This window comes from Chiroxiphia lanceolata, chromosome 1, assembly GCF_009829145.1.
Source record: "Chiroxiphia lanceolata isolate bChiLan1 chromosome 1, bChiLan1.pri, whole genome shotgun sequence".
NCBI lineage: Eukaryota > Metazoa > Chordata > Aves > Passeriformes > Pipridae > Chiroxiphia > Chiroxiphia lanceolata.
This window is the reverse complement of record NC_045637.1, coordinates 99,516,235-99,542,553: the sequence shown is the minus strand read 5'-3', so window position 1 is coordinate 99,542,553 and position 26,319 is coordinate 99,516,235. Positions and strand designations below refer to the sequence as shown.

Sequence of the window (26,319 nt, the reverse complement as noted above, 5' to 3'; positions counted from 1 at the left end):
TTATTTGTGGGGAGCAACAGAACTTGGTTTTCAGTTGACGCTATTCAAACTAAATCATATTGGCATTCACAAAGAACAAAATAAAAGCGAGAAAATGATAAAGCATAAAGACAAAAATTTTAGTACAAATTTTGGGGACTACATCTGTTATCACAGTTCAAGAGTGAAAGACCCAGAAATGGAAAGGAAAAAAAGAATGTGAAAAATTGAGTCCATAAAAAGAAATCAGCATGCCCTATGGGAGAACTTCAAGTACCTCAGCTTCTCACATACGTGGGGAAGAAACCAGTAAAATTTGATTTTGGAAAGCTTTCACTCCTAACAAGCATTCGCTGTCAATACTAAAAGATAAAGGGTATGAAGCACGAACTCAGTGTTCCTTATCCTCATCTCCAATGACTGTAAATCTGCTTTACGTAGAAGAAGCACTTGGAGTTGAAACTGAATTAAGTAGTAGTGGCTGAGCAAGCTGTCTACCTCCTCCCCTTTCCCAATAAATTTGACAGGTCTCATTTTCTGCCCAACTTTGAGAAGGGGGAGTGTGGTGCTTGGAAAGGGTACTAAATCAACAGAAATAAGACGTAGCATTATGCAGCAGCAGCAAGAGACTAAACACTGCCATTTAATGGAAAGATGATGTTTGCAGTCTTCCGAAGGAAAATTGATTGCTGCTGCTATGACAACAAGAGGGAAGATGTGATGTCACACAATGACCTAAGCAACTGTTGTCATGTTGTTCCAGCACAGAAGCTGTTCAACTCACAAGCTGGGAATCCAGTAGAGACTTCAGTAACTGCATCTGTTCAGTAATTACTGAAACTTTCCCTGCACCATGTTTCCAACTCTGCGTGCACAAGGCTATTGGATGTAATCACAAGGGTTAAGTTCTCAGTCTAAAAATTTCAAGCCTGTAGCTATTAGAAATCTGTAACTCAGCTTCAGCATGTTTGTTAGATACAAGCTCTATCATCTGACAGGAAGAAATGGGGAGCAAAACAATATCAGCATAACATCACTGAAGTCTTGAAAGCAAGCAATGGAAAACCTGCATGATTTGCTTGACTGGTATGTAGGGCCGCTCCTTCTCTAAACTACAGCAGTGTTCACTTTAATTGGAAAAGACTGTCCAGGATAGATCCTTTGCTCATTTAAATCATTGCAGTTCTCCTAGCTGCAGTGGAGTGATGCAGATTTTCTGCTGGCCAGGATTCTGCCTCTTGAGTCAATTTGCACTGGTACACAAATAAGTGTGTACATCATGATACATCCAGGAGCCTTTTGCTTTCTTAGTCATGCAAAGCTAAAGAACTAGAAAAAACAAGCTGTCGTGTACACTATGTCAGGAAAATAGAACAATTAGTAAATCACAAGGGTTTAAAATAGAAAATCGGCAGCAAAAACACAAATCCCTGAAGACAGTTTGAAAGCTCCTAAACTTTGGTCCTCCCAGCAGCAGTAGAAGGAGAAGGCGGAGGCAGACCTCTGGCTTTCAATATGGGAGAGGGAACTGGCTTGAGAGAAGGGTGCTCCCATCAGAGCCTGCCTGCTCAGGAACAGGCCTGGCTGTCTTCCTAAAACTGATCTCAAAAGGCACAGAAGAGTTCATGCCTCCTTATTTCTTTTGAACTTTAGGCATTCTAGAAAATCTGAATTTTGCATCAGTTTAAAAGCACCACAAAGCAAAACACAGATCTTCTGTAATAACTGGAGGGAGAGCTTTTGCACACAAAATGGAGACAGTGTTCTCATAAAGAAACTTACCTGCAAGATTTAGAAAGAACTGCTGTGAGTTAGATTAAGTGTTTCAGTGCCACATCCTTCCTCTCCAAAAACACTTAAGTTACAGCAGATCTCCTCATCACTTCATTTCAATCCATAAATATAAATTTATTTGATATATTGAATAGGACAAACAGTGTTGCCAGATGCTTCTGAATATAAAAACCAGATAGTTGGAGCTTTACTGAAGTTAAGTTCTTAGTCATAGAAATGTAATAAATGCAGAAAGAAAATATCTTCTTGTTAAAATTTGTGTTGATCATTTCCCCAGATTTAAAGACAGTGGATGTAGCTTACCTTTAGTAAGTTAATTACAATAGCAAAATAAGTAACACAGTGGCATTCTGGGTTAATAGTCTCTTATTTGTACAGTAGGGATGAGACAATGCATAGGAAAAGAAAAAATGCCTTAGCACAGCTTCCTTTCTGTTATGTTTTAGTGGAGAAAAATTTAGCCAAAGTCAAAAAAGAACTCAAATACAGTATCTTGTGTATACAAAACTTCATGCATGTACTTTGAAATTTGCTTACATAGACCACCACAAATAAAGATCTTGAAGCCTTCATCTGAGATTCATTGAACTTGCTAGAGCAAACTAAATGCGTGAACCATCCCACTAAATGGCTCACCCTGTGGCTCTGCTATAGACCCTTTATATCACAACACCAGTGCAAAAAGTCTGTAAAAACAGAATATCCAAAATACTCAGTGGGCCAGTGCACCTCAGTCCTCCTCATGGTCTCTGTCAAAAGGGTGGTATCTAGAGGATCTATGTTGTTTCTTCATACAGAAGAAAGTTTTTGAGTATTGTCATACATTTGCCTTTCTTGTACAGCACATCCCTTTTTTCTGCAGGGATCTGTGAAGTCCTTAGGAAGTGCAGAGTTCCTACATCTCCTCTCCCAACACAAGTGCTGTAAGCAACCAAAGTCAAAATTAGAGCAATAGAGAAGCTGCTCTAGGTTGTGCTGCTCTGTGAACGGATGCTGGCCATCTCCAGAGACATGAAGGTATGTAACTCCAAGCCATCAGCAAGGAGCTCTTCTGGCACCAGCCTTCTTCCATGCCCTCATACTCTCATGTCTGATGTTAGGCTCAGGTCTTTCATTAAATTATCATTTAAATATTCATTAAGTCTCATTGTCAGTAATCCGTTTTCAAAACACTGTGAAGATCATCCTTTCTTAGCAGTTAGTATAAAGGTGAATCAATGCAAAATATTTTCTCTTCATAGTATCATTTAGATTAGAAAAGACCTTCAAGATCATTAAGACCAACTGCAAACCAAACACTGCCAAGTCCACCAAAAGAAGCAATGGAATGACCAAACATTCTTCTCCAGGTGCTCTCTACCATGCTTCCCTTCTAATAATACAGATATTTCATCACGGACCTACCAAAACTCCCAGTGTGTTTTTTCCACCAGCAGCGTCTGGAGCAGAGTTGGACAAAAATTTGAAGATGTTGCATGAGAACTGTTAAGATTCTCTTTGCACCCAATGGAAGCTGCTTTCTCTCAATCTGATATTACTCTGTTCCTTAAGGGTATCAGCCTTCTCTCCAGTTGACACTACAATAGCAGTTGCAGCTGCTCAGCATTTCCCAAGAATTTCATAAAAATATGCAGGACCCAAAACACAGAAGTCTCTGATGGAAAAAACCATGTTTAAGCCCATCACTGACACAGTAATGTTGCTGTGGGATTTCTTGGATGGAATAATTTTCTTCAGTATAAAGATTAACAAATACATTAATCATTCAGTCTGCCTACAACACAGTGCTGGTAGCAAAGTTTTTACAGTTATGTGACTCAATCCTATCTGCACTTGCCCAGATAAAAAAATAAATGTTATGTAATGCACAGATCACAGAATCAATAAACTGTGTGCATCAAATAGAGGAAAACAGCACAGGAACTCCTATGCTAAGAAGCAAAAAAGCTTGCAATTCTAAACCTGAGTAATTTGATCTAAAATTTGGTCTATTTGTCTTGTCAGTATGAGCAGCAATAAAGACAGCACAGCAACAAACCCGGCAATCCTGTTGGTTTGTTCTGGAACATAAAAAAAAAAAAAGTTTCTCCTTCAGGCTGACACAAACTGACGAAAAAACACACTATTAATGATGCTGAGAGTGGAAGAGATTAAGATAGGGGGTTCAAAAGTGAGCATATTGCAACAACCTATGGAGGGACTGCCACCTTCCCATTAGAGGAAGAAATGTGAAAAGTAGCGTTTACCTGGCATTTTCACCTTTAAAATGCTATATGAACATTAACAGATAGTTAAGATAACTACATAAAGATATTTTAATGAAACATACACTTCCATCTCCAGTTTTTTCTGCAAGCTTAACGTTTACATTATGTTAATTATTGCAAAACAAATTCTCCATAAAGCAGAGGAATAAACAGGTACCTCCTCCCACACAATAAAAGCTTGTATCCATCATTATTAGATGAAATTGTGACCCAGTTATGCTAATTTCATGCAGGAAAAACTTTCCTGATTTCACAACAGCAAGGAAGTGGAATCTCTTGTCTTCTTAAAGGCATTTGTTTTTATTATTACAAGTAAGTTATCCATATATTTTAACTTGGATTTCATCTAAAAATTAAAATGGGATGTAAGCTTGCTTTGTTTCTAAGTTCTATTGGACTTAATATATATATAGGTAAAGGGGTACATATATATATATGTACCCTAGTGAGATATGCAATTGTAACAAAGCAGTCTGCTCAGAGAATCCCCAAATTTCAACTTTTATATAACAAGCCCCTTGGAAAAACACCCGTTGCTTTGAGAAGCCTCACTTTTCCCTTAGACAGTGAACAAAAACAATAAATTGTACTCTTCAAACAGTTACAGCAATCCATCCTAAAATTCCTAATCTCTTCACATTTCTCCCTGTCCCAGTAATTTTGCTTCCTGTCTTTGAGAGGCAACAAGAACTATTACATATATATCTTTCTGCAAACTGAGAAATGAAAAAAGTTACAGAATTTGGAAACCCTGTCTAAGTAAACAAATATTTCAAACAAAGCCGAGGCTCCCAAGGGTGATGTTCTGGGCTCATAGGAAGGAAATGCAGCGAGCAAGTTGGAAACCTGCAGTCCTGAAGCCCAAGATTTCCTGAGGTAAAGTTCCAAAACATCTTGGTGAACTTGTGCCAAAACCCAGCAAAAGTATCTAGAGGGGCTGCATATCAAAGGCAATTTTCTTCGGCAGGAAAAAATACAGAAAACAGAATGTGAAACCAATTCAAGCAAAAATTGTAGGGCATCTATGCATTTTAAAGGCATATATTGACAAAAGAAAGTTGTCAATATATGCCTTTTACCTGTACTCACTGGAGCTCAAAAGAAAGAGAGGAAAGAAGAAGAAGAGACGCAATGAAGAAAAAAAGAGGAATTAAATCAGGCTCACCAATTGTAAAGCTATAGCCATCAATACTGAACGTAGCACTCCGGCATTTTTTAAATCCTTCCTTTCTGCTACTTGGTTCTGTCATGATCTTGCTAGCTTGTACTGTCAGCAGCCGCCTTTTCCTCCCCTGTGGAAGTGAGCGCTTGAGCTCACTCTTAGCTGTCCTTGAGTATATGCCTATGACGGCACGCACAGCCCACCTCACATATCTCATGGGGAGCCAAAGCGAAGAGGCACGCACCCAACAGTTTTCTCCTCCCCCAAACACTCTCATTGGCATGTTATCTACATGCCTGCTCAGAGTTTAACAACTGGTTAGAGGCTTTGCTATTGAAACCAGCAGTCAGTGCAAGACTACCAAATCAATAAGCCAGCTGTAGCTGTCAAATCTCTGTGTAGGAGGCAGCACACACAAAAAAAGATGAAGCATTAGATTTTGCTGTGATCTGTCCACTGACTCTCCTTGTATTCCCTGCTATGCTGCAACCTGTTTCTGTGGTTCCTCTTGCTCACAGGGATTTCTGACTTGCAGCAAATTGTGCTCCAATTTAAATTCTTCAAATACAAGCAGTGTGTTTTAAGTATTTGAGATACAGTGAGTCAATCCAAAATACAGTACACCATCAATCATATACTACTTATACAAACAGCAAGTATCTAGAAACACAACTGGCAGCAGAACAGGAGATTATCAGTAAGGAAGAACATGGGAAAACAACGTAAGTAATTTAGCAGTAATGATGATAAACTGAGCAAAATGGTCATGCACACACACACAAAACAGTCCTCCGAACTCTTTCTCATCCCTGTGGTTCCTCCTCCTCCATGGTTTGTAAACTCATCTCTGCAGTTTCTTTACCTAGTTATGTTCAGAAATGTTGACTCAGAATGCTTGCAAGCAATCCACTGAAAAAAGCAGGCAAATCATCCCTATGTATCCTAAGAACAGACAAACTTTAGAGTCAAGGCTGGTAAAGTTTTCACAGAAGCAGCAAGCCAAAGTTTTATAAGTAGGCATCCAAGAAAACACTGTCAACATCTTAATGATTCCAGTACACATAAATTTGTGCAATTATTTTGTTTTTCCTTTAATGTAAAATTAGAAACACGCTACTGAAGTGCTCCAATTCTGTCATGTTCCCAAGCATAAAAATAAATTCCATGTAAATTCATCAGTTTTTGCATTGCTCTGGATGAAAACTACGTGGAAACACTAACTTTCAAGAAGACTACCATCAAAATAACAGCTGAGACACAGTTTACTAAAAGCTTACCCATGCACACCAAAAGATTTACAAAATATCAGCAGACCTGGTTATGTTTAAGGTATAAACCTCAGCCCTACCTTGGTTTCTCAGAAAAAGTTTAAGTCAAACAGAAATGCTGCAATTTTAAATTCCTTTTCTTCAAAGGATGGAAGAGAATCACTACTGAATTCTAGCAGTTAATTTAAATTCCACTTAGTTTTACCCTAGTGAAGAGCTTCAGTCAAATAGAGCTTTTTTGTTAACTTCTTTTAATGATTTGGATGTTCAATAATATAACACAAGTTCATTAGGAAAATAGCTGTTTGCAGTGAGGGTTTTTAACAGGAAGGAGTACCTGGTCTACCAGGTTTCCTGACCTTTCAAAACTGAAACAATAACTACTTACATACATTTCCATCACTCGCACCTGCAATTTTTGACCTCAAAAGTGTAGGCAATAGCTCAGGAATTTTTTTTAAAGAGTTGGAGCTATAAAGGTAGTCAGTGTCATGAAGGATGCTCAAGCAGTTTACTGAACTCCATCACATAGGTGCTGTAAAGTATTTCTAAGGAATAATTTTTTCTGTCACTGGTTATATAGATCACATAAGCACTAATGCTCTTCCTAAGACAGCAAAGGCATAAGTAATTATTCATACTATATCTAGAAAGCACAAAGTTAAACATTATCTCAATGAAAGATATGGAACCCTGGCAGCTCCAGTAATTTGGAACTGTCAGGGTTTGAGTTTTTTTAAAAATTTAATTATTTGCTAATACCATTTTTTTCCTTAAGCCATAAAACATTTATTCATAAAGAAAAATTGTGGGAAGATATCAATGACAATCATGAAGTTTCAGTCAAGTTTCTCAGTTCGAGGAGAAATGTTCTTCCAAATACAAGACAGGTGGAGATAGCCTTGCTTCCTCCCTGGCTTGGACAGTATATGCACATAGGAAGCAGAGAATTATATTACCATTTCACTTCTCAGGAGAATACCCAGATCACCAAGCTACTGCCAAGCTGTTCATTTCTTATCTCCTTCACTAGTGTTTTGGCCACTTTGTACAGATTGCCAGAGAGAAAATTATCTGGCTGTTCAGTGGCTGTGCACACCAGAGTTACCTTGTCCAAGGCCCAACTAATACTAATTCAAATAATTGTAGTAGTTTGATAAGCTCATTTAGGTCAAAGTGAGCAATTGCCCCAGGAAGAATAAAGACAGTCACTCAGCAGGGTAAAATGATCAAATCAATTTAGAAGCCACATGCTTGGAGAAGGCCCTTAACTGGCTGGTTGCAGCAGGATGCTCTCTCCCTGCAAAACTGCAGAGGTACTCACATTGGGGTGAAAAGGGTAAGGTTTTGCCCTGCAAGTTTTCCAAGAAGGAAAGTTTCTTTCCAGCTCTAGTTAAAATTTAATCCAGCCGCTCAAAGAATTACCAAAGTGTATCAGAAACTTGATACCTGATCCTATCTGACTCTTTGCGTTTTGCTGTGCGCTGCTTGGCTAGATTTCAGGTCTCCATTTACATTCTGCTTTCCCAAACAATCCCTACAGATTCACTCAGGGCATGGTACATTTATTACCTTCCACTGTCAGGAAGTACCAATATAGATGATCAGGCAGCTCTTGTGGCTGCAGTTCACTGCCAGGTAGAGCAATACATTTAGTCATTTGTAAACCATCTGGACATCTTTGAGATGAAAAGCCCACTGTGAGTTGAAAATATTTATTATTATTGCTGTAAACAGACCAGGGTATACATGACAACCCATAAAACAGCAGTTACTTTGATATTTACCCCTTACTTTTTAATGTGTAGAAGTGTTTGCATGTTTTCAGGAAGTCTGTTTTAACCAAAGATCATATGAAATTAAACAAAATAGCCATCCAAATCTACCATCCTCCAACATACATGCTAGAGGAAGTTGTGAAAAAACAACCACCTGTAACAGATGGGAAAGACTTCCTATCTCTAAGCAGTACTTTTCTGCCCTGAAGTATGACAAGGCATACTAGTTATGTAAATTTCTCTCAGCAAGACTTAAAGATTTTTAATTGCAATTTACACCCAAAAACTTTCCAAGCATAAACTCAAAACATCAACTGCAAGGAGAAATACTTCTATGTACTAACTCAAAGGCATGACTTGTCATTTCAATCCTGTATCCCCGGCTCATGTAGTGTGAGAAATGGGAAAAAAAGCACTAAATAAAATCCTAGCTCCCCAGAAGACAAGGATAAAACTGCCATTCACTTTAGCAGCACTGGAGCTCTATCCTCCTGGTTTTCCATACCTGTGCTTCTGTTTACTTAGTTGCTAAGACAAGCAAATTTTACAGGAGCAGTGTTAAATGTAGGTCTCAGGCATTTGTAGTACCAGTCATTAAAGTTATCAGAATTAGGATTTCTGAATTTTTATCTATTCAGAAATGTCTCAGGTATCCTAAATCAATGAACAACTTGAATTTGAATATTAAGAAAAAACAAATGCAGCCATACTGGGTCAGACCAAAGGTCCATTGAACCCAGTGTCTTATATCCAGCTCTGTATCAGATTTCCATCAGTGCTCAAAAATAAATGCTAAAAAAATTATAAAGACGCTAAAAATTATGAAGAACAAGGCAGGCTGGATACCACCAGGCTTGGATACCTGGTGGTGGCTGGACCAGCGGTGTATTCTGTATGTTCATAAATAGTCCAGAGTTTTCTGTTCAATCAGCTTAAGCCTTCAGCACCCTGAGCATTCTTCGTCAGAGAGTTGAAACTAAACATTGCATGAACACCTCCTGCTATTGTTTGTTTTGAATCTTTCTCCTTCTCACTAACTGGTTGCTGTTTAGCCTAATACTCAATACTGATTCTGAAGCCTTTGGGCTATGAATCTAAATGTCAGGAGCAGTTACACGGGTGGTAGAGGGATTCCCAGCATGCAGGATTTCCAGTGGTAAGGAACGCCTGAGACAGTGGGTTCCAGCTAGAGTGGACCACAGAAGCACCTGGCAGCTGCTGCCTTTGAAAATATTGAACCACTGAATTTCCACAAACTTCAGTTGAATAAATTTTACAAGCATATACTTTTCAAAGCAGTTTTAGAGGGCTCTCTCACCACTAGTGTCAGTGTCACCTGAAAACAATATAATATCCCAAGGAAGATTTCAGCACTTTTCAGGGTTGGGCATGATGCACCAAAAATTGATAAATCTTTACAGAAAATGTCCAGCTTCAGAGAAGAAATTCAGCTGAAGTCCCCTGAGGTGGTTGGTATATTTCTCACAAGCAACAATGCAGTTAAGTACTGCAGGTTGTTTATGCAGAGATGCTATTTTTCCCTGAAACTTTTTACCATTTCCTAGACACACTCTATCTGCATGTTATGAAAATTTTCACAGACATTGTTACTGTCAGGAGTATTCACCACATTTAAGTTATTTTTAGGCATGACAGCCAGAAGGCAATATTACTTTTTAATGCTCAGCTGTTCTGATGTTCTCTGCTTACTTCGAGCTTTACCATTTTCTCCCTTGCCAAATGCTGACAAAAGGAATAGTCTCCAGTTTGCTGGAGTATTTTCTTGGTTTATGCTATTTTAGGTTTCCCAATTTACACGCATTTTGTGCTATTTAAAGTGACTTCACACCATGGGTGAAAATCCAAATGCATCCAGTACATACCAGGCACAGGAAAAGAAATATAAAATTGTAATATTATTTTGAGCCTGGACTTTCTCTTAACTATTTCAAGTAGCTCTGCAACTCATACAAAATGCATTATTTTCTTTAGAAACACAGGAGGAATCTATACCATTTGATTTTAGGCACTTTGTTGAGTTGCTTAAATGAGGAACCCTGAAGCTCCCACTCCAGTGAAACAGGCAGGCAGGCAGGCACCTCAAAGATGAGTTAGACCTCCTAAGATCTGAATTGCTCTCTGGAGAAGCTCTTACTCAATGACCCAGAGAGACTGAGGCATCTGAGTGGTGCAAGAGGAAGTTTACTGAGGAGACTTAAGTTGAGTATCAGGATCATTGACAATAGCTTATGCTTTCTCCAGTAACATGGTAAATGTGATCCTCTTCTAGCTAGATGCAATTTGCTAACAGCAACAAGGTCCATCTCTTGTGATGTGTCCAGGAAAAATGCAATATTAGCAAACTACCATATCATAGCTTTCCAGTGCAACTTGCAATCAGGCAAAACAAAAGGGTAAAGGAGCATCTGGTCTAGACATTTGCAAAGGTAAACAATGGGAAAGAAGCTATAGCAGGAAAAGAGAACATGAAGGCTTCGAAAGATCCCCATGAATACACCTACCCCTATTTATTTCCTTCACACACTAACTTGTAGTCCCTAGCACCATGAAAGCCATAAGCAGTCCTGCCTTCAGGTGTAGTTCCACATTTTAAATGAGATTTTTCTCCTTTTTTGTGAGAGTTTTTTGACAAGTAAGAGAATTTCAACAGAAAAACATTTTTAATGCTTGAATTTCACTCCTGTTGAAAAAGTGCTGCTGATCAGATTTTGTCTTTATTTTTTAATTTGATTTGTCTCATTTTGCAAACTATTTATGTATGATTCTCCAGTGTAATGTGATTCTCCATATTACAGCAAGCCATCGTTGAAAGCAAATTAGCCAAAATCAGAACCAATAAAATTTATACCATTACTCAACAAAATAAAACTTGAGGTAACAGTGTTAAAAACAGGTTGCAAAAGAATTAACACTACACAATTTTGCCATATACATGCAATGATGACAGACTTCTGCTTTCAACATCATTCCTGGGACTATACTTCAATTGAAGGGCTACTGAAAGATTTTCCTTTCTATCTTGTCAGAGAGAGATTTCTGATGCTCATAGTACTTGCACCATGGTTTACATTGTTCGTGGTTTTGCCTTCATTTGTTCCCACTAACCCCCTTGAAAAGACACCACACAGTGGAATAGCAGTGACCAGTTAGTGCATGCAGCCAAATCATTGCATCTCATTTGATTCCCCAGCAGGTATCATTCTCCCTGATGATTTGGGCTGTAGCCAGTTGTGCTGATTTTGACTGGGGTAGAGTTAATTTTCTTCACAGTAGCTAGTATGGGGCTATGGTTTGGATTTGTGCTAGATACACTGTTGATAAGATACAGATGTTTTAGTTACTGCTGAGCAGTGCTTACACAGAGCTTTTTCTTGCTTCACATTCTGCCCATTATGGCAAAGGGGCGGGGGATACATGGGAAGCTGGAAGGAGACACAGCCAGGGCAGCTGACTCCAACTGACAAAAGGGATATTCCATACCATATGAGGTATATAAAGTGGGGCAAAGAAGAAAGAAACGGGAAATATTTGGCATTACGTCATTTGTCTTCCCAATTCCCATCATTATGTGTGATGGAGCCCTAGAAGTGGCTGAACACTTGTCTGCCCATGGGAAGTGGTGAATGAATTTCTTGTTTTGCTTTGCTTGTGTGCACAGCTTTTTCTTTACCTATTAAACTCTCTTTGTCTCAACTCAGGAGTTTTCTCACTATTACTCTTCCAGTTCTCTCACCCATCCTCCTGGTGGAGGTGTGAGCAAGCAGCTGCATGGGGCTTAGTTGCCAGCTGGGGCTAAACCACAATACCAGTCAAATATTGAAAAATATTTTGCTTTCCAAATCACTCATTATACCACTATTGTGTCTCCCCATTCAACCTTGAATTTTTCTCTTCTTCTATCCTCCCTCTTCTACAAAGTTTGTTTTAAAAGTATTTCGTTTTGCTATAAGAATTCACAGACATGCTTTATCTATGATGTGAAAATCTTGAGTGCACCCTACAACGGGCAGAGTAAGTAAGCAGATCTTTTGAGGGTACGAATCAGTGCAACTTCACCAGATTCAGCAAAGCTGCCCTAGCTCTTAGAATCAAGATCTGCTCCTTTCCCTCCAGCCTGGAGGCAAAACTGAGCTGTGGTGCTTGAACAGCTTCTTATCAGCCAGTGTCAGTATTTGGCTTTAAATACATATGTAGGTTAACTACATACCCTTCCTCCTAAAGGAGTTGAGACCACTGCTTTTCCCTATTTTCATACACATTCTATATATATTTGCTTTCACCTAAACTGCAGATGTTACTTGTGGCTACATTTTACATCCATTCCAAAGCACAATTTGAATTAAAGTATTTGAGTTACCATGAAAGTCATGCTCTTCACATTATCTAAAAAAATTAAAAATGGACAACCTAATGCCCTATCTGTGCTCCAAACCACTCCCTCCCTAAGCCAGACGCTCCTTCTTTAATCTTACAAACACAAGTAAGTAAAACAGGCTACAACTCCAACTTTTAGCAGGTATTAAAAAATGGACTGCCTGCTACAGCCACACAGTTCCTAGACCTAGGGGTTTGGGTCAGATTAAAGCATCTTTCATGCTAAATGAATGTAGCCTATATCCTACTTGCAGAACTGTCTTTTTGTTGTTAAAGATACACTTCATTAAATGGAAATTGAGCCTCAGAAGAATGATTTGAAATATAAACATGGCACACCCACACACACCACAAGAGTGCACACAAAACCACCTTTTTATAGCACGTGCAGTACATCGGTCATTGTTCTATCTTTTGAGAGAAGGGCAGTGCAAAGCTGCTTAATTCACAGAAGAATTAAAATAGCAAATACTACTCTTAAAGGAAAGAGAGGAGAAGGGGTTTCCACACTATCTGCTTCAGGTATGTAATAGTAAGTGCCAAATTTAATGGCATAGTCCCTCTGTATAGTTAACAGCAAGATAGAGGCCATGCCAAAGGGAATGAGTGACATGTACCAGACCTACCATCACCCTGTATGTAGCAGATTTACTTCTATTTCAGAATTAACCAATTCTATTAATCTGATCAAACTGCTGGATCATTAAAAATTAGATTCCTATAATGAATTCTTTAATCATTAGCATACTGAAGCTTCCCTTGAATTTTATAGTGCAGGTTAATATCTTATTGTTAATAAAAAGTCAGAGATTCAACAAGTGTATTTTTCAAAGGTAGAGTTCCATTGTTGTCAAAGTCTATAATTAGATTTCTATTTATCTTATTCCTTTAATCTGATTTTTAAAAATTACCTGAAAAGGGAGTGTATTGAGAATTGCCAGCTAGATTTTTTTATATATTTATAAAAATCCACATCTTCCTAAAACATCTGATGCAGCAAAACTAGTTCAGATATATCATATACTATTTCAAGTGTAAGAGACCCTGCACAAAATGTAATTCCTTTTGGTTGCCATCTACTTCCTGCTAACCTACTCTGGGCTAAATCTCTCTATTCTCTACTGGTAGCTTTCATCCCAAGACCTTGAACTGTTATCAAACTACCTTTGCAGAAAGTGGGAAGCCTAGAAAGCAATTAATTTCATTTAAATTCCCACCATTTGAAAAGCAGACCTTCAGCCTAAGTTAATCAGGTGGACAACCTCCGCCCTCTCTAATCAAGGAAAGGCATGGGTACCTCCAGAGTCATTCTACACTGTTTTAGTTTGAATACAGAAAAAGCCTATCTGACTAGCTTATGTGTTTGCCTAAAAATTGAGTCTGTGGCTGTAGAGGAGCTGAATCCTGCCCTGAATTGCTAAGTACCAGGAGAGATCAGAGTACCTGATTCACTTGCAGGTTGGAAATAGTAAACACTGTTCTCCTGGCTGTTTCGGAATTGCCACCCCAGTGACCAGGCAGATGTTTGGAGTGGTCAATAGCCATGTAGCAAGGACTCCTCCCTGGCAGCTTGCCTATCCAAAGTCTAGCAATGTCAAGTGGAGAGCTGCCCCCATAAACCTACTTTTGATGGGCATCTTGTTCTCAGTTCACTCAGAAGGGCCAAGAGCAGAACAGGTATTGCCTGAACACCACCTAAACACCAAATACTTTTAGCCATACAAATAGTTCTCTGAGTTATGGCATACCAATGGCAGAAAAACCAGAAGAGGTTCATGGTTGTTCACAGTACCATGCAGATACCAAGGCGTGTTGTTTAGTTGCCAGCCAGGGTTAAACCACAATAGGAATCAAAGCACACACAAAAATGCATGTATAGATGAGATTTCTGCTAATGAATTAACCAGTGTTAAGGTAGAAAACTTGGTTTATTCTATTTTTTTCATGCATTCACAAAAGCCTTCTGCTTTGGGACTTGCTAAAATACTTAGTAACAAAACCAAGCAACACCGAATCTAATGAAGAATTGTTATAATATGAAGAACTAGGTATGCATTATTATTTCAAACTTCTATTAGATTAGTAACATGTTTCAATCTTGACTTTAGGACAGATTTTCTCATCAGAAATGTGACTAAAGTCTGAGCTGAGGGACCACAAACTCATAACATGCATTTTGAATGTTAGACTAAAATTGTCCTGACCAATTCACTTGAAAAAATTGTTTAGGAAATAGTTGTAATGCCCCCCTCCCATTTGGTAGGTTTAGGGGAAGGTAATTTGATTTACTCTGGGTGGTACATGGGAGAGACAACAAAATTCTCAGAAAGTTCAGTAACAAAACAACTTTTACTTTCAAACTTTAAAATATATGTACAGAACAAGGCACTTAACAAGTGGATTTTTTGGTCCAGCTTACAATATATTTCGAGGAGAAGATGACAGGAGAAGAAAGAGAAAAAAAAAGGAGAGTAGATGGTAGATAGTCACCACCTAGGTTCCAGCATGGTCTCTGTAGCTTTTAAATCCAGGGTAGTGGAGTAAGCCATGCAGTACATTTCTCACCATCCTTTTATCTGTCCTTTTATCTGTTACAGTCTGCCGGGGCCATCCCAGAGGCAAGCTTATGCTAATTTCAGCTCTAAAGTCTGTGCTTTACACAGAGGCAGAATGTGGTCCCATGTGGTCAATCACCCCCATTACAGTGCAGACTGGCAGCTGACATTTCAAATGTGTGAGTGCCACCCCACCTACACAGAGCTCTCCATGCTCCCCCACCACTTCCCACCCGGTGGTTTTGAGCCAGTCAACTGTACTACTATTTTACAATAGTAAAATCCTGAAAGTTAGTGGAATTGAGTCTTCTATTTCTGTATCTGCACTTTAAATGTAGCTTGCCAAAACTTTGCAGTGATTCAAGGAAAATATCTTTATTTAAAAGACATCCTGGTATCTCTGATGATTGTCATAATAAGTAATTATTCTGCACAACCCTGTTCAAAATAGAAAGTAAAATCTCCCACAAAGAACAATATATTTTCTTCAGCTAGTCATAAGTAAAATAGAATACAATATGCAGTGTTTACCCCGGTCAAGACTCCTAACAAAACTGCTTTCTAGCTGTGATATATAAATAATCGTGATTCGTGAAACAAATGGGTGATTACATCAAAATAAAACAAATGGATTGTAAAACTTAATTGCACCCCCATAAAGAAATAAAACAGACCCTCACAAGGTCAAGAGGCCTAAACCCTCCTTACTATCCTAAGAATGAAATATAGTAGAACTTTAAATCTTTAGGCGCCTATTCGTCCAAGAATACATGAATTATGACTGGTTGTAGAGATAACCCTTTTAGCTTTAGCTGTAAGAAAACCCATATATTAAATACTTAGCAAAACCCTGTAGAATGAATATGTATATGATATAATTAATATGTATGAAGTAGCTAAGATAAATACTAAATGTACCCTGTAGTAAGGGTGTGCAGATTTGGGAAACTGGTCCCATTTCTGTCACCCAGCCGGCTGCTTGCTTTTACCATATAATAAACTATTATTCAAAAACTTATAGAAACTCGAGACTTTGTTTATCACATAGCCCAACTGATCTGAATACTTTGCCACAAGCAGTAAATTCATACCTCCTGTTTCTTTCCAACATTCTCATGATGGGCTGTATGGACTCCTTGGTGCATTAGGTGGTGTGAGGAGGGAGAGTCTGTGGAATGCACCTTCTGATGACAAGTGCATCCCAGCACCATCATGTTCTGGGCCCTGCTAAGCAAGGCGGCCCTGGGACAGTCACTGTCTCCTTCTTCACAACTCCAAGCAACAGCTGCAACTGGTCACAGATCTTGCTTCTTCCTGATGCGTAAGTAAAGCAAAAGGAGTAAAGAAAGGCTGAGGTTCTGGGCTGCAGGTACAGGAAGAATAGTCCCTCCTTGCAAGAAACATGATGCAGGAGATTTGACAGATTTGTAGTTTGTCACATCAGAATTTTTTTTTTTTTTGCAACAGTATGTCAGAGACCAGATTTATATCTCACTGATTGATGGGCCAAATCAACCATTTTGTATGTGTATGTGTGTGTATAGTAAGCCTTGCAGCCAAGATGGCTGCAATAAAGATGGCAATCAATAAAGCCCACCTGGTAGCCCACACACACCACACCCCATGGAGCCTCTAATTAGCTGCAGCACCCCTCAGGAGGCCAGTGAGTAGTCAGTAAACCAGATGTCCCACCTAGGGAGAGTGGCCACAGTAGATAAAAGAGGCACACATGAGGTCTCCATCTTGCCTCAGCCCACCCTTCTGAAATTTGCCAACATGTGACCTCTTAGTGGTAACTATATTTTTCTCTCTTTATTCTTTCTTCTTTTAATCTCTCTTCCTTTACTCTTTTCTTCCTCTTGTGGGTAACTTAATGTCTTAGTTTAAAAAGATTACAATTTAGAAATTAAGAAACTTCAGGTGGAAGTATGGAAAATAAAAAGAACAGCTTTTTACTAACAAAATCTGAATAAACAAAAAATGGTGCAATCAAAAACTTTCAGAAGAAACAAAACAAAGTCCCAATCCCCCGGGTGGGGGTGGGGGGGAGAAACCCACCGCAACCCGGGGTGGGGGGGGGGGAGAGAAGGGGAGAAGGCAGGACTGTCCCGGCAGTTCGACAGCTGCTTGCGGACACATGCGCCAGCAGCAGCCAGCAGCCGGCAATGAAGGAGTCCGCTTTCCCCACAAGCAGTCCCAAAGGCAGAATACCTTGCTCTGAGATAGGTCGGTCTCTCTCTCTCAGTCATCCTCCGCGAGGTGTCCCGTGGGGAAAAAAAAACACTTCCTCTCAAGAAAAGAAAAGGAGACGGTCGAAACTGGGCTCCCTGTTCTATCCGGTCCTCAGACTAAACCCAAAACCACCCGAAAAAAAGACTCTCCAGCCGTCCCCGTGGCAACCATGCTTCCCCCGGGAACCTCCCCTCATCCCCCATCCCGCGCTGCCCAGTGCGTGCGGCTTCACTCCGTCCCACCCATCCCAAAAGAAACAGATGGGGAGGTGGACATTGGGGAATAATTCCAACATCTCTTTTCAAACCTATGACACTGTATTTCTGTATTTCATTTAAGTTGTGGGTATTTCAGTTAAGTTGTTAGTGTTTGCCTAGTAACTTGCTATTAAGTGCAATGCTTCTGTAAAATATTTTCCTTAGTTGTATGTGCTCCTCTAAACCCTTTTTGCCGAAATGCCTGTTTTCTCACCAAATTAAAAAAATATCTCTTCGAGAAAAGTGTGTAGCTTTTTCTCCAAACATGAACTCAAGATATCAAAGAATCAAAGGCTTTGCAAGAATTTATATGGGCGAAATCTCTTAAAGTCTGAAATAAAGTGTACACTCTGTAAAACTTAGAGCTTCTGGACCACGGTGTAACATAGTATAAAAATAACCTTTAAAACAACACACAGGCCAGTGAATATTCTTAATGAAATGTAGCAATTGTATCTACTTATCTGTATATACAAAACTATGTGGCTAATGGAAAAGTCACTTTCTTTATAGTTTAAGCAGTAGGAACTAACTCTCAGGGCCTGTGTTCTGCATTTACTGCATTTTTTCCCCATGTCTTTGAACCAAGTCTGTGCAGCTGAAAAGTCACAGTTCCCTGTCTTTTCACCCAGCAGCTTCTCAGAGCAAAGGAGTACATGGTAAAGTAAGATGACCAAGTTATTTAGCTGACAAGTGTCACAATATATGTGCCTTAGTTTCACCCAACTTGCAGAACCAGGAGAACAGTTGTGGACTTCTGAATGTCAGGGGTATTATTCATTATGCAACATGGAGCAGGCAGCCATTGTTTGCCACAGATTGTTTGGAGTATGAGCATTTCTCATCACTAAGGCCCTGTCAACCAGTACCTTCCACTCTTGTCTCCTGATTGCCTATCAATTTGTCAATGGTCCCTGATTGCCAAGGCAACTTATTAGGCTCGGATGTCTCCAAAACGGAGAATGTTGAATGATTGCTGCTTCAATGAGGAGCCAGAGGTCTCCCCTGAGCCTCCTCCTCTCCAGGCTAAACAACTCCAGCTCCCTCATAGGACCTGTGTTTCAGACCCTTCACCAGCCTCATTGCCCTTCTCTGGACATGCTCCAGCACCTCAATATCCTTCCTAAATTGTGGGGCCCAGAACTGGATACAGTAGTCAAGGTGCAGCTAACCAGTGCTGAGTACAGGGAGAAGAATCATTTCCCTAGTCCTGCTGGCCGCATTATTCCTGATACAGGCCAGGATGCCACTGGCCTTTTTGACCACCTGGGCACACTATTGTTCAGCCTGCTGTCAGTCAGTACCCCTAGGTGCCTTTCTGCCTGGCCCCTTTCCAGCCACTCTGCCTCCAGCCTGTTGCTCTGCATGGGGTTGTTGTGGCCAAAATTGGTCTTGTTGAACCAGTAGGTGCAGATACACAGGTGGGCCACCCATATGAAATTATCACAGCAACAGCAAAAGGTCACCACCTCCAGTACAAGGCAAGAACCAGAGGTAGTGTAGTGGACAGGCTATATGAGCTGCTCTGAGACGTGAACTTCACTAGCAGTTGAACACATGGGCAAAATGTGTTTTGAAATATGTTGATGATCAAAGGATCATCAACTGCTTGGGGTGCCCACCGGTATCCTCATGCAACAGCTGGCTGAATTGACTAGACAGCAGGAGCTGGCAGATGAACATGAGGCAATGCTGATCCAGGCCAGTCAGGACCGCTCACTGCAATGATATGGTAGAGCTACTCAGCTCCCCAAGCCTACAGAGTATCACTTTGAGTCAGATGACAGTGTTCAGGAAGAAAACACACAGCCTTCAAATGTCTTGCAAGAGCTCTGGGTTTGAAGTTCGAAGTTAAATCACCTTGTCTCAAGTCAGTTCACTGTCACAAATCAGCCCGTCTCATCTCTGCAGAGACCAGCCGAGAAGTTCCTGACCTGCTCACGGTATCAGTCATTAATTATACTTAGGAAACACACAGACACAGCCCTGATAGAATCATAATTTTAAGAGAGACTTGAATTTCATCCTGATATCACAATTATAATGTAAAGGGCATAGATCTTGCCACATTAGGAATGTCAGACTTCTGGCAAAATGGTGACTAGCAATAGAAGACAACACTCACTCAAGCATTGGTAAAGTTAGCTACATGCACTAATCATTGCACATACTCAAATTAAAACTAGAATTCTCTTCCAACAGAAAAAGGTATATCCAGGACAAGATTCCAAATAGACTTCACTGTTTCATTACCTACAGACAAGAAGAGGGACAAACATTTTAAGGTGATAGTAGATCTTTACCAAAGGCATAAAGACACTTGCTATCAAAAAACAGTTCTACAGAGAAGAAAACTTGTCAAAAGTTCAGTAGAGCATTCCTCTGGTGTGAGAACCTGATATTAAAGAGATTTCCTACTAAGGAAAACATAGTAAAGAATGTTGTGGCCTGTAATTTGTGATTGGTTGAGAAATTGTAAATTCTATGCTTTATTCATTTCTTTAAGTATTATGTATTATTTCCCATAAATGTAAACCCTGCTTTCCTGTAGGTTATTATTTGGTGCATTGCACCAGGTATACAGTTATGTTTCTCCTTTTATGGTTATAATTTGCATGCTCCGCCTTAACTCCACCTTTTGTTCTGGCACTTTCCTACCCCACATTATATAAGGCAGGAGCCATTTTGTGTTGGGGTTTTTTTCTTGCCTACCCTTGATCTGTTCAGTTGTACCCTTTTTATTGCTCACCCTATAATAAAACTGTCTTACCAATTCCACCCAAGAAGTTGTGGATGTGCTTATTTAAGCAGTGTTTCCACGAAAGAAATAATTTTAGGAATTAAACAATGGTTGTACACAGCTAGACACTCCAAAAGCTCACGGTAAATACAGAGGGTTAATCAGATATAAAAGAGCTAACAAACACAAGAAGGGTGGGATGAAAAATTGTAGAACACCTGGTACTGGGGGAAGAATTCACAATTTAATTTTCTTGGTTTATGAATTCAATTATCAGTATTTTCAGAAAGAGGGGCTAACTACAGTGAAGGACTGGAGGTGGGAAAAAATTCAAGCAAAACAGTAGTTTAAATCATTCCTATGACATCTTCTCTTGAAGTCACCTGCATCTGAGTGACAAGTTGATCAGAGATCTTTACCAGTTTCTGCTTGACCTGTGAGCTGCTTCAAAACAAAAACCATGCAGTGAAGATTCATGCACTGGGGAAAGGAAAGAATTGTAACCTACGTGGCTTTTACTTAAAAGACCAAAAACCAGTGCATCACAAGATTCGATGAAGATGTTGCAATTGCTGAAATTCGACGAAGGAGAGCCTCAAGAAAAAGTAGTGTCAGCAGAATAAAAAATGGAAACCTTTTCCCAACCAAACTTTTCATAAACCAAAAAAGAGCTAAAGTAGGCACAGCCTCTGCTCAAACAAGTTAACATGCAGAAAAAACAGGAAGATTTGGACCTTTTTTATCTACCACAGCCTCCCTTGGTAACTAAGCACCACTAACTACAACTAAATAAAACCAAAGCAAAAGGGCTCAAAGCTTAAGCTTCATCACAGTATGCCCTGACACAACTAATAATCTCCCTGTGTAACTACTGGGAGACTAGTACTGATTCCCTTCTTTGTAGTATAGCATCCAAAGGAACTGCATGAAAATGAAAATTAATTTTCCCACTGTTTAAATGGGAATTTAGGACTTGGGTTTCATCTGCTTAGAAAGGGAAACAGTGTTTTAAGACAGCATATCATAACTGCAAATAGGCATTATTAAAAATTATTAAGAAAAATCCTCTTTCAGCAGTAGTTTACAGTAGTATAAACTGCATTGACATGAGATGATGATCAATTGCCTCAGATGTAAGAATCAGTAAGATTATATTTATTATTTATCTTAAGAAAATGAGATGCTCAGGACAAGTAGCAGCAATCTGGTGAACATGGCTGAATGCTGTGATTACAAAAAATGAAGTATTCACAACTCTACACTGACCTTCTCTATTTGTGAATCACACCCCATTGCACAACTCGGATTAATCACCATATTGCCAAGGAGACCTCTTAGTTCTTTCCACCACTTGTCACATTTGTAATTACAAACATGGCCAAGGGATTTGCTGAGGAGGGAGGAGTAATGACCAGAAATGTGTCACATATCCTTCTATTTCAAAGACACACAAATATCCCATTATTACTGCACAAAAGAGCATGATGCTGTCCATGATGAATCATAAAGAGTAACAGATGGTTCATTCATGCAAATAGTACCCAGGGAGACTGATCTATTTTGTTATTACATAGCAGACCTTTCCTTGTAATCCCCAAACCAAAGTTTTAAGAACAGTTTTATAGTCTTTATTTATATATGTGGTGATATATACATTCAGTGAGCAAAACAAAAGTATTCTACACATCGATAAATGATATCACCATTGATACTCTACAGTAGTGCTTACCAAGGGGAATACTGTAGCTTGAAACCACTGAAGCATCTGATTCCTTCTACTGCAAGTAATTGCTGAGTGCTTTTTAAATTCCTATTCAGAACCTCTTCCTTTCTTCTCCACTAAATTTCTTCTAGCAAGCAAGTGCTCATATTTCATTTCAGCCCTGGAATTAAGAACTTTAGAAATGTGAAAAAAACCTCACCAGAGATGACCAGAATTCAACCAGTTGGTGTGGAAAATGAAGAGAAACTTGGAGTTTCCTCATGGTGGCTTTTACACACAAAAAACCCAATGTGAATATCAATGTAGTTTCACTTGTTCCAGAATACTATGATGTCACAGCATTAAGACTTGCAAAGGGCAGCATATATGAGACTGAAGTAACAAAGGTGCCACTGTCACTGCTTTCAGAAAAAGTGATGCTACAACAACCCTATTAGAATCACAGTTATATAAGACACAACTGGATTTGACACATAATTGTCTGCAACCACCAGCAGAAATGTCAAAACTAGGCTTGTTCTCCTAGATTCTGAAGAAAGTCAAGGTGAAAGACTGATGGCTTGCTAGTTACCAATAATGACAACAGGCCTGTGGAAAAGAATAATGAATCTTGGAAGGGACTACCCGAGGTAAGTTGGTTAAGAACTTTCAATATCTTCTTTTATCTTGCTCAAAGTTGGACCAACTTTGATGTTAGATCCCACTCCGTATTTAGATAAAGTTGGACATGAACTAGTACAGATGAGTTTTTAATAATGGCAGGGATGGAGGTAGCCCTTGCTCCAGTGTTTGATGTTCCTCACAGCAAAATCTAGTTGGGATTTCCCATATTGCAGCTCCTATCCATTGCCTCTCACCTGTAAGACCCCAAGTTCAAGCTACAACCTCATCAAAAGGATTTTACTTTAAAAATATACAAGGTCTACTCTGGCCTCCAATCGGGGAGTCTGGAGACACACTATCTATAATGCTGCTGCTTCCTTTGAGAATGCACGCAGGATCACTCTCGAGGATAAAAGACAACACAGAAAGAATGTTGTCTAGCCAATATCACCTAAGGAGTCTTTCTACTGTGCCTTTTGCAACCAGTCTTGTCTACCTTGTATTGGCCTTTTTAGCCACTAGCGTGCTTGTAGAAAATGTGGATAGAGCCCTTCCCAAATCTTTGTTCGTGAAGCCTAGCCGTGATGAAGGCAACCCTACTTTGTATGACAGGCACTGGATACTGTATGCTTGAACTAAAATCAAAAGTATAGCATGAAATCTCACTCCCATGGCCTTTGTTTGCCCAGACAGCTAAAATCTTGCAGACAAGTCACGATCAAAATGCAACGTGGCCCTCCTAAAGAAAAATATGGGCAGGTCAGCACCCAAGAAAAGTTTAAGCACCAAGCTTTCAGGAGTAATTGGGGAAAATCTGCCTGTCACTTTTGAGTGCTCAGAAAACACAGGATACCTTTGAAGTACAGATAAAACATATGTTTCATTCATTATGAAATACGGTTCTGAAAGTCTTAGAAAATTACCATGACTAGACAGACTAGAGAAATAGACAAAAATAGAAAACAATAAATATCCACAGAAAGAACATAGTTTGTAAAGAATGACAAGTATTTTGCAAAAGGTTGTCTGTTAGCAGAAGAAGGCCTTCAATGTTCTCAAATCAAAGAATGTTATTTATCTAAATGTCAAATTAAAACCTCTAAGTATTTTTGCTGCTATTAGGCAATTGGTTTTATGCTTATGCTTGCAACTCAAATCCCACAAAAGTCAAAATACCCTACAAGCCCAAACTCATTTCTCCTTTCACCTCTGGTTTTCTCAATCTACTGGATGTAAATCACTCCTTGAGCTGGTAGAGATAGCAAATGTGGCTAACAAATTGTATCACAGAGTCCAGTGGATGAAAACATGACATTAAAACACCCTCCAGCACCTCAATACTCTTCCTAAATTGTGGGGTCCAGAACTGGACACAGAACTCAGGGTGCAGCTAACCAGTGTTGAGTACAGGGGAAGAGTCTCTTCCCTAGTCCTGCTGGCCACACTATTCCTGATACAGGCCAAGATACAATTGGTCTTTTTGGCCACCTGGGTACACTGCTGGCTCATGATCAGCCTGCTGTCAATTAGAACCCCCAGGGCCCTTTCTGCCTGGCCACTCTCTAGCCATTCTGTCTGCAGTGCTGCGTGGGGTTGTTGTGGCCAAAGTGCACAAGGACCAGCCACAAGTTGTGAATTGCTCCAACTCACAGAATATCATAAACAGGGGATATTACAACAGGATGAAAAGAGGGACTGTATGAATTAAATTCTTCTCTTGAGAAATTAAAAATTAGGAACCAGACTTTGCATTTAATTTGATTAGCACCCTTAAGCTTTATTAGATCATTGATTTCAAATAGATATGTGTGGTCTAAAGAGCAGACAAAAGAAAAGAGAACAATGAAGCAGGACTCTTTAAACAATCACTGTTGCCTACCCCCTAAATTAAGACAGAAAAAGAAAACTGATGTTATGTAGCATAAATAGCCTGTTATACCCTTCCTTGAGAATGCAACATTGTTTTTATATTATGTCAGTGCCTTCCTTTGCAGCTTGTTACAGGTTGGTTTTTAACCAGTGCAGTATCCAGACCTATACTTTTGTTTTTCTTGACTGAATAAAAGACGCTGATCATTTTAAATCATCCAAAAGTATCGTGTGGTATTTTGAAACTTAAAGGCAGCAATGGGAAATATTGCACTGGCACACACAGTAAGATCAGAAATCTTAACTAAGTTTTGACAGAGACAGAGTATCTTCGAAGAGCCAGCATCCCAGGAAAAAGCTCTTAATACTTGCCAATCTCATTCCTCATCCTAAAGTTTGATGAATGCATAAGAAAACTGGAAAACATAATACGATTTCCAGTGATGTCATTGCCCGCAATTAACCCCGGCCCCTTCCCACATCGCACCTCTAGATGAAAAGGCGCTCTGCTCTGAACCATCCCCCGAGGCCCCTCACTGTCGACTGAAGATCGGGTTGAGCTTTTCCCTCCACCCCTTCGAGAACACCCTTCCGTTTCCCTTGGGGCTCTGTCACCCGCGGCAGTGCCGTCACCTGGGCAAACCCCCCGTCTACGAAGCGGCGCGGAGCCCTTGGAAGTGGTTCTATTTTCCTCGCACCCCTAACCCGCGGAAACTCACGGGCACCGGGGCTGCGGTGGGGAGCCGGGAGCCCCTCCGGCGGGACCGCCTCCTCCTCTCCGTGGAGCTTCAGCACTGCGGCCAGCGGGGGCCGGCAGGGGCTTGAGGGGAAAGTCCCGGAGCCCACTCGCACCAGGATGCGCCGCGGCCGGCTCAGGACCGAGGTGACAGAGCCCATAGCTGCCTCACGCCGCCGGGAAGACCTCTCTTCTCTGTTCGGGGAGCGGCCCCTGGACGATCGGAGCACTGCTGCCCCGGCCCCGCCTCCTCTCCCGGGAGAAAAGTCCCGCTGCGAGCCCCGCCTCGTCGGGACGTTACTTCTATCCTCCTCTCCCCATTCCCGCAAAAAGCGTGGAGAGGCAGGAGCGTATGAACTAACCCCAAGAACCTACGCGCTGTCCTCTCGCCTCCCCGGCGGAGGGAGCACCCCAGGGAGACGGCTCTGCTGCCGCCGGACAGCGCATGTCACCCCCACGGAGGTCGGCTGCGGCGTGCGGAGGCGAAGAGCATCAGAGAAATCGCGGAACTCAAGCACCGGCTGTGGCTCTTCTTCCTCTTTGTAAGGGACCACGTGTAAATTTAGGGGTTTTTTTCATGTCCATATCCAGTTTTGTGGACATAACAATTATCTCAGGGGCACAGTAGAAGGCTTATGTTGTCACAGGGAAAGGGAAAGACAAGTATGGTAGTATACAGTGGACAATCATGCTCTAGCAGATCCTGCGTTTACCACGGAGGGTTCAAGTATATGATGTCTAGAGGCAGCTGCCAAACACAACTATTCTGTAATATTAACTATTACAGCATCACTGACTGTTTTATATTTATAGTTTATAAGAGTTTAGTTTACCGTAGATATTGTCACCAATTTTAACAATAATACATCTGTAAATACAGCTGTAAATATAAACATCACTAGCACAGGTCTGATGCAATATGGATGCAGTTCTCAGCTGTTGGAGATTTCTGAAGCTGACT

General features: G+C 40.2%; 1 protein-coding gene and 1 long non-coding RNA gene across 11 annotated transcripts in view; one reads left to right on the top strand and one right to left on the bottom strand.

The window, feature by feature from the left end:
- The window catches only part of PDE1C (phosphodiesterase 1C), a 333,339-nt gene extending 307,883 nt beyond the window's left edge, over positions 1 to 25,456 (bottom strand). For 9 of the 10 annotated variants that reach the window (XM_032690494.1, XM_032690515.1, XM_032690504.1 and 6 more), the window contains exon 1: positions 5,206 to 5,327. In XM_032690494.1, the coding sequence (XP_032546385.1) occupies positions 5,206 to 5,290 (85 nt within the window). In that variant the 5' untranslated portion in view covers positions 5,291 to 5,327. Of the gene's footprint in view, positions 1 to 5,205; positions 5,328 to 25,341 lie in introns of those variants that run through there. The other variant, XM_032690599.1, reaches the window with a different exon arrangement.
- Positions 989 to 2,910, top strand: LOC116788195. The gene is made up of 2 exons (XR_004357574.1): positions 989 to 1,065; positions 2,636 to 2,910. It is a non-coding gene; the product is annotated as an uncharacterized LOC116788195 (long non-coding RNA).
- Positions 25,457 to 26,319: the final 863 nt, after the last annotated feature.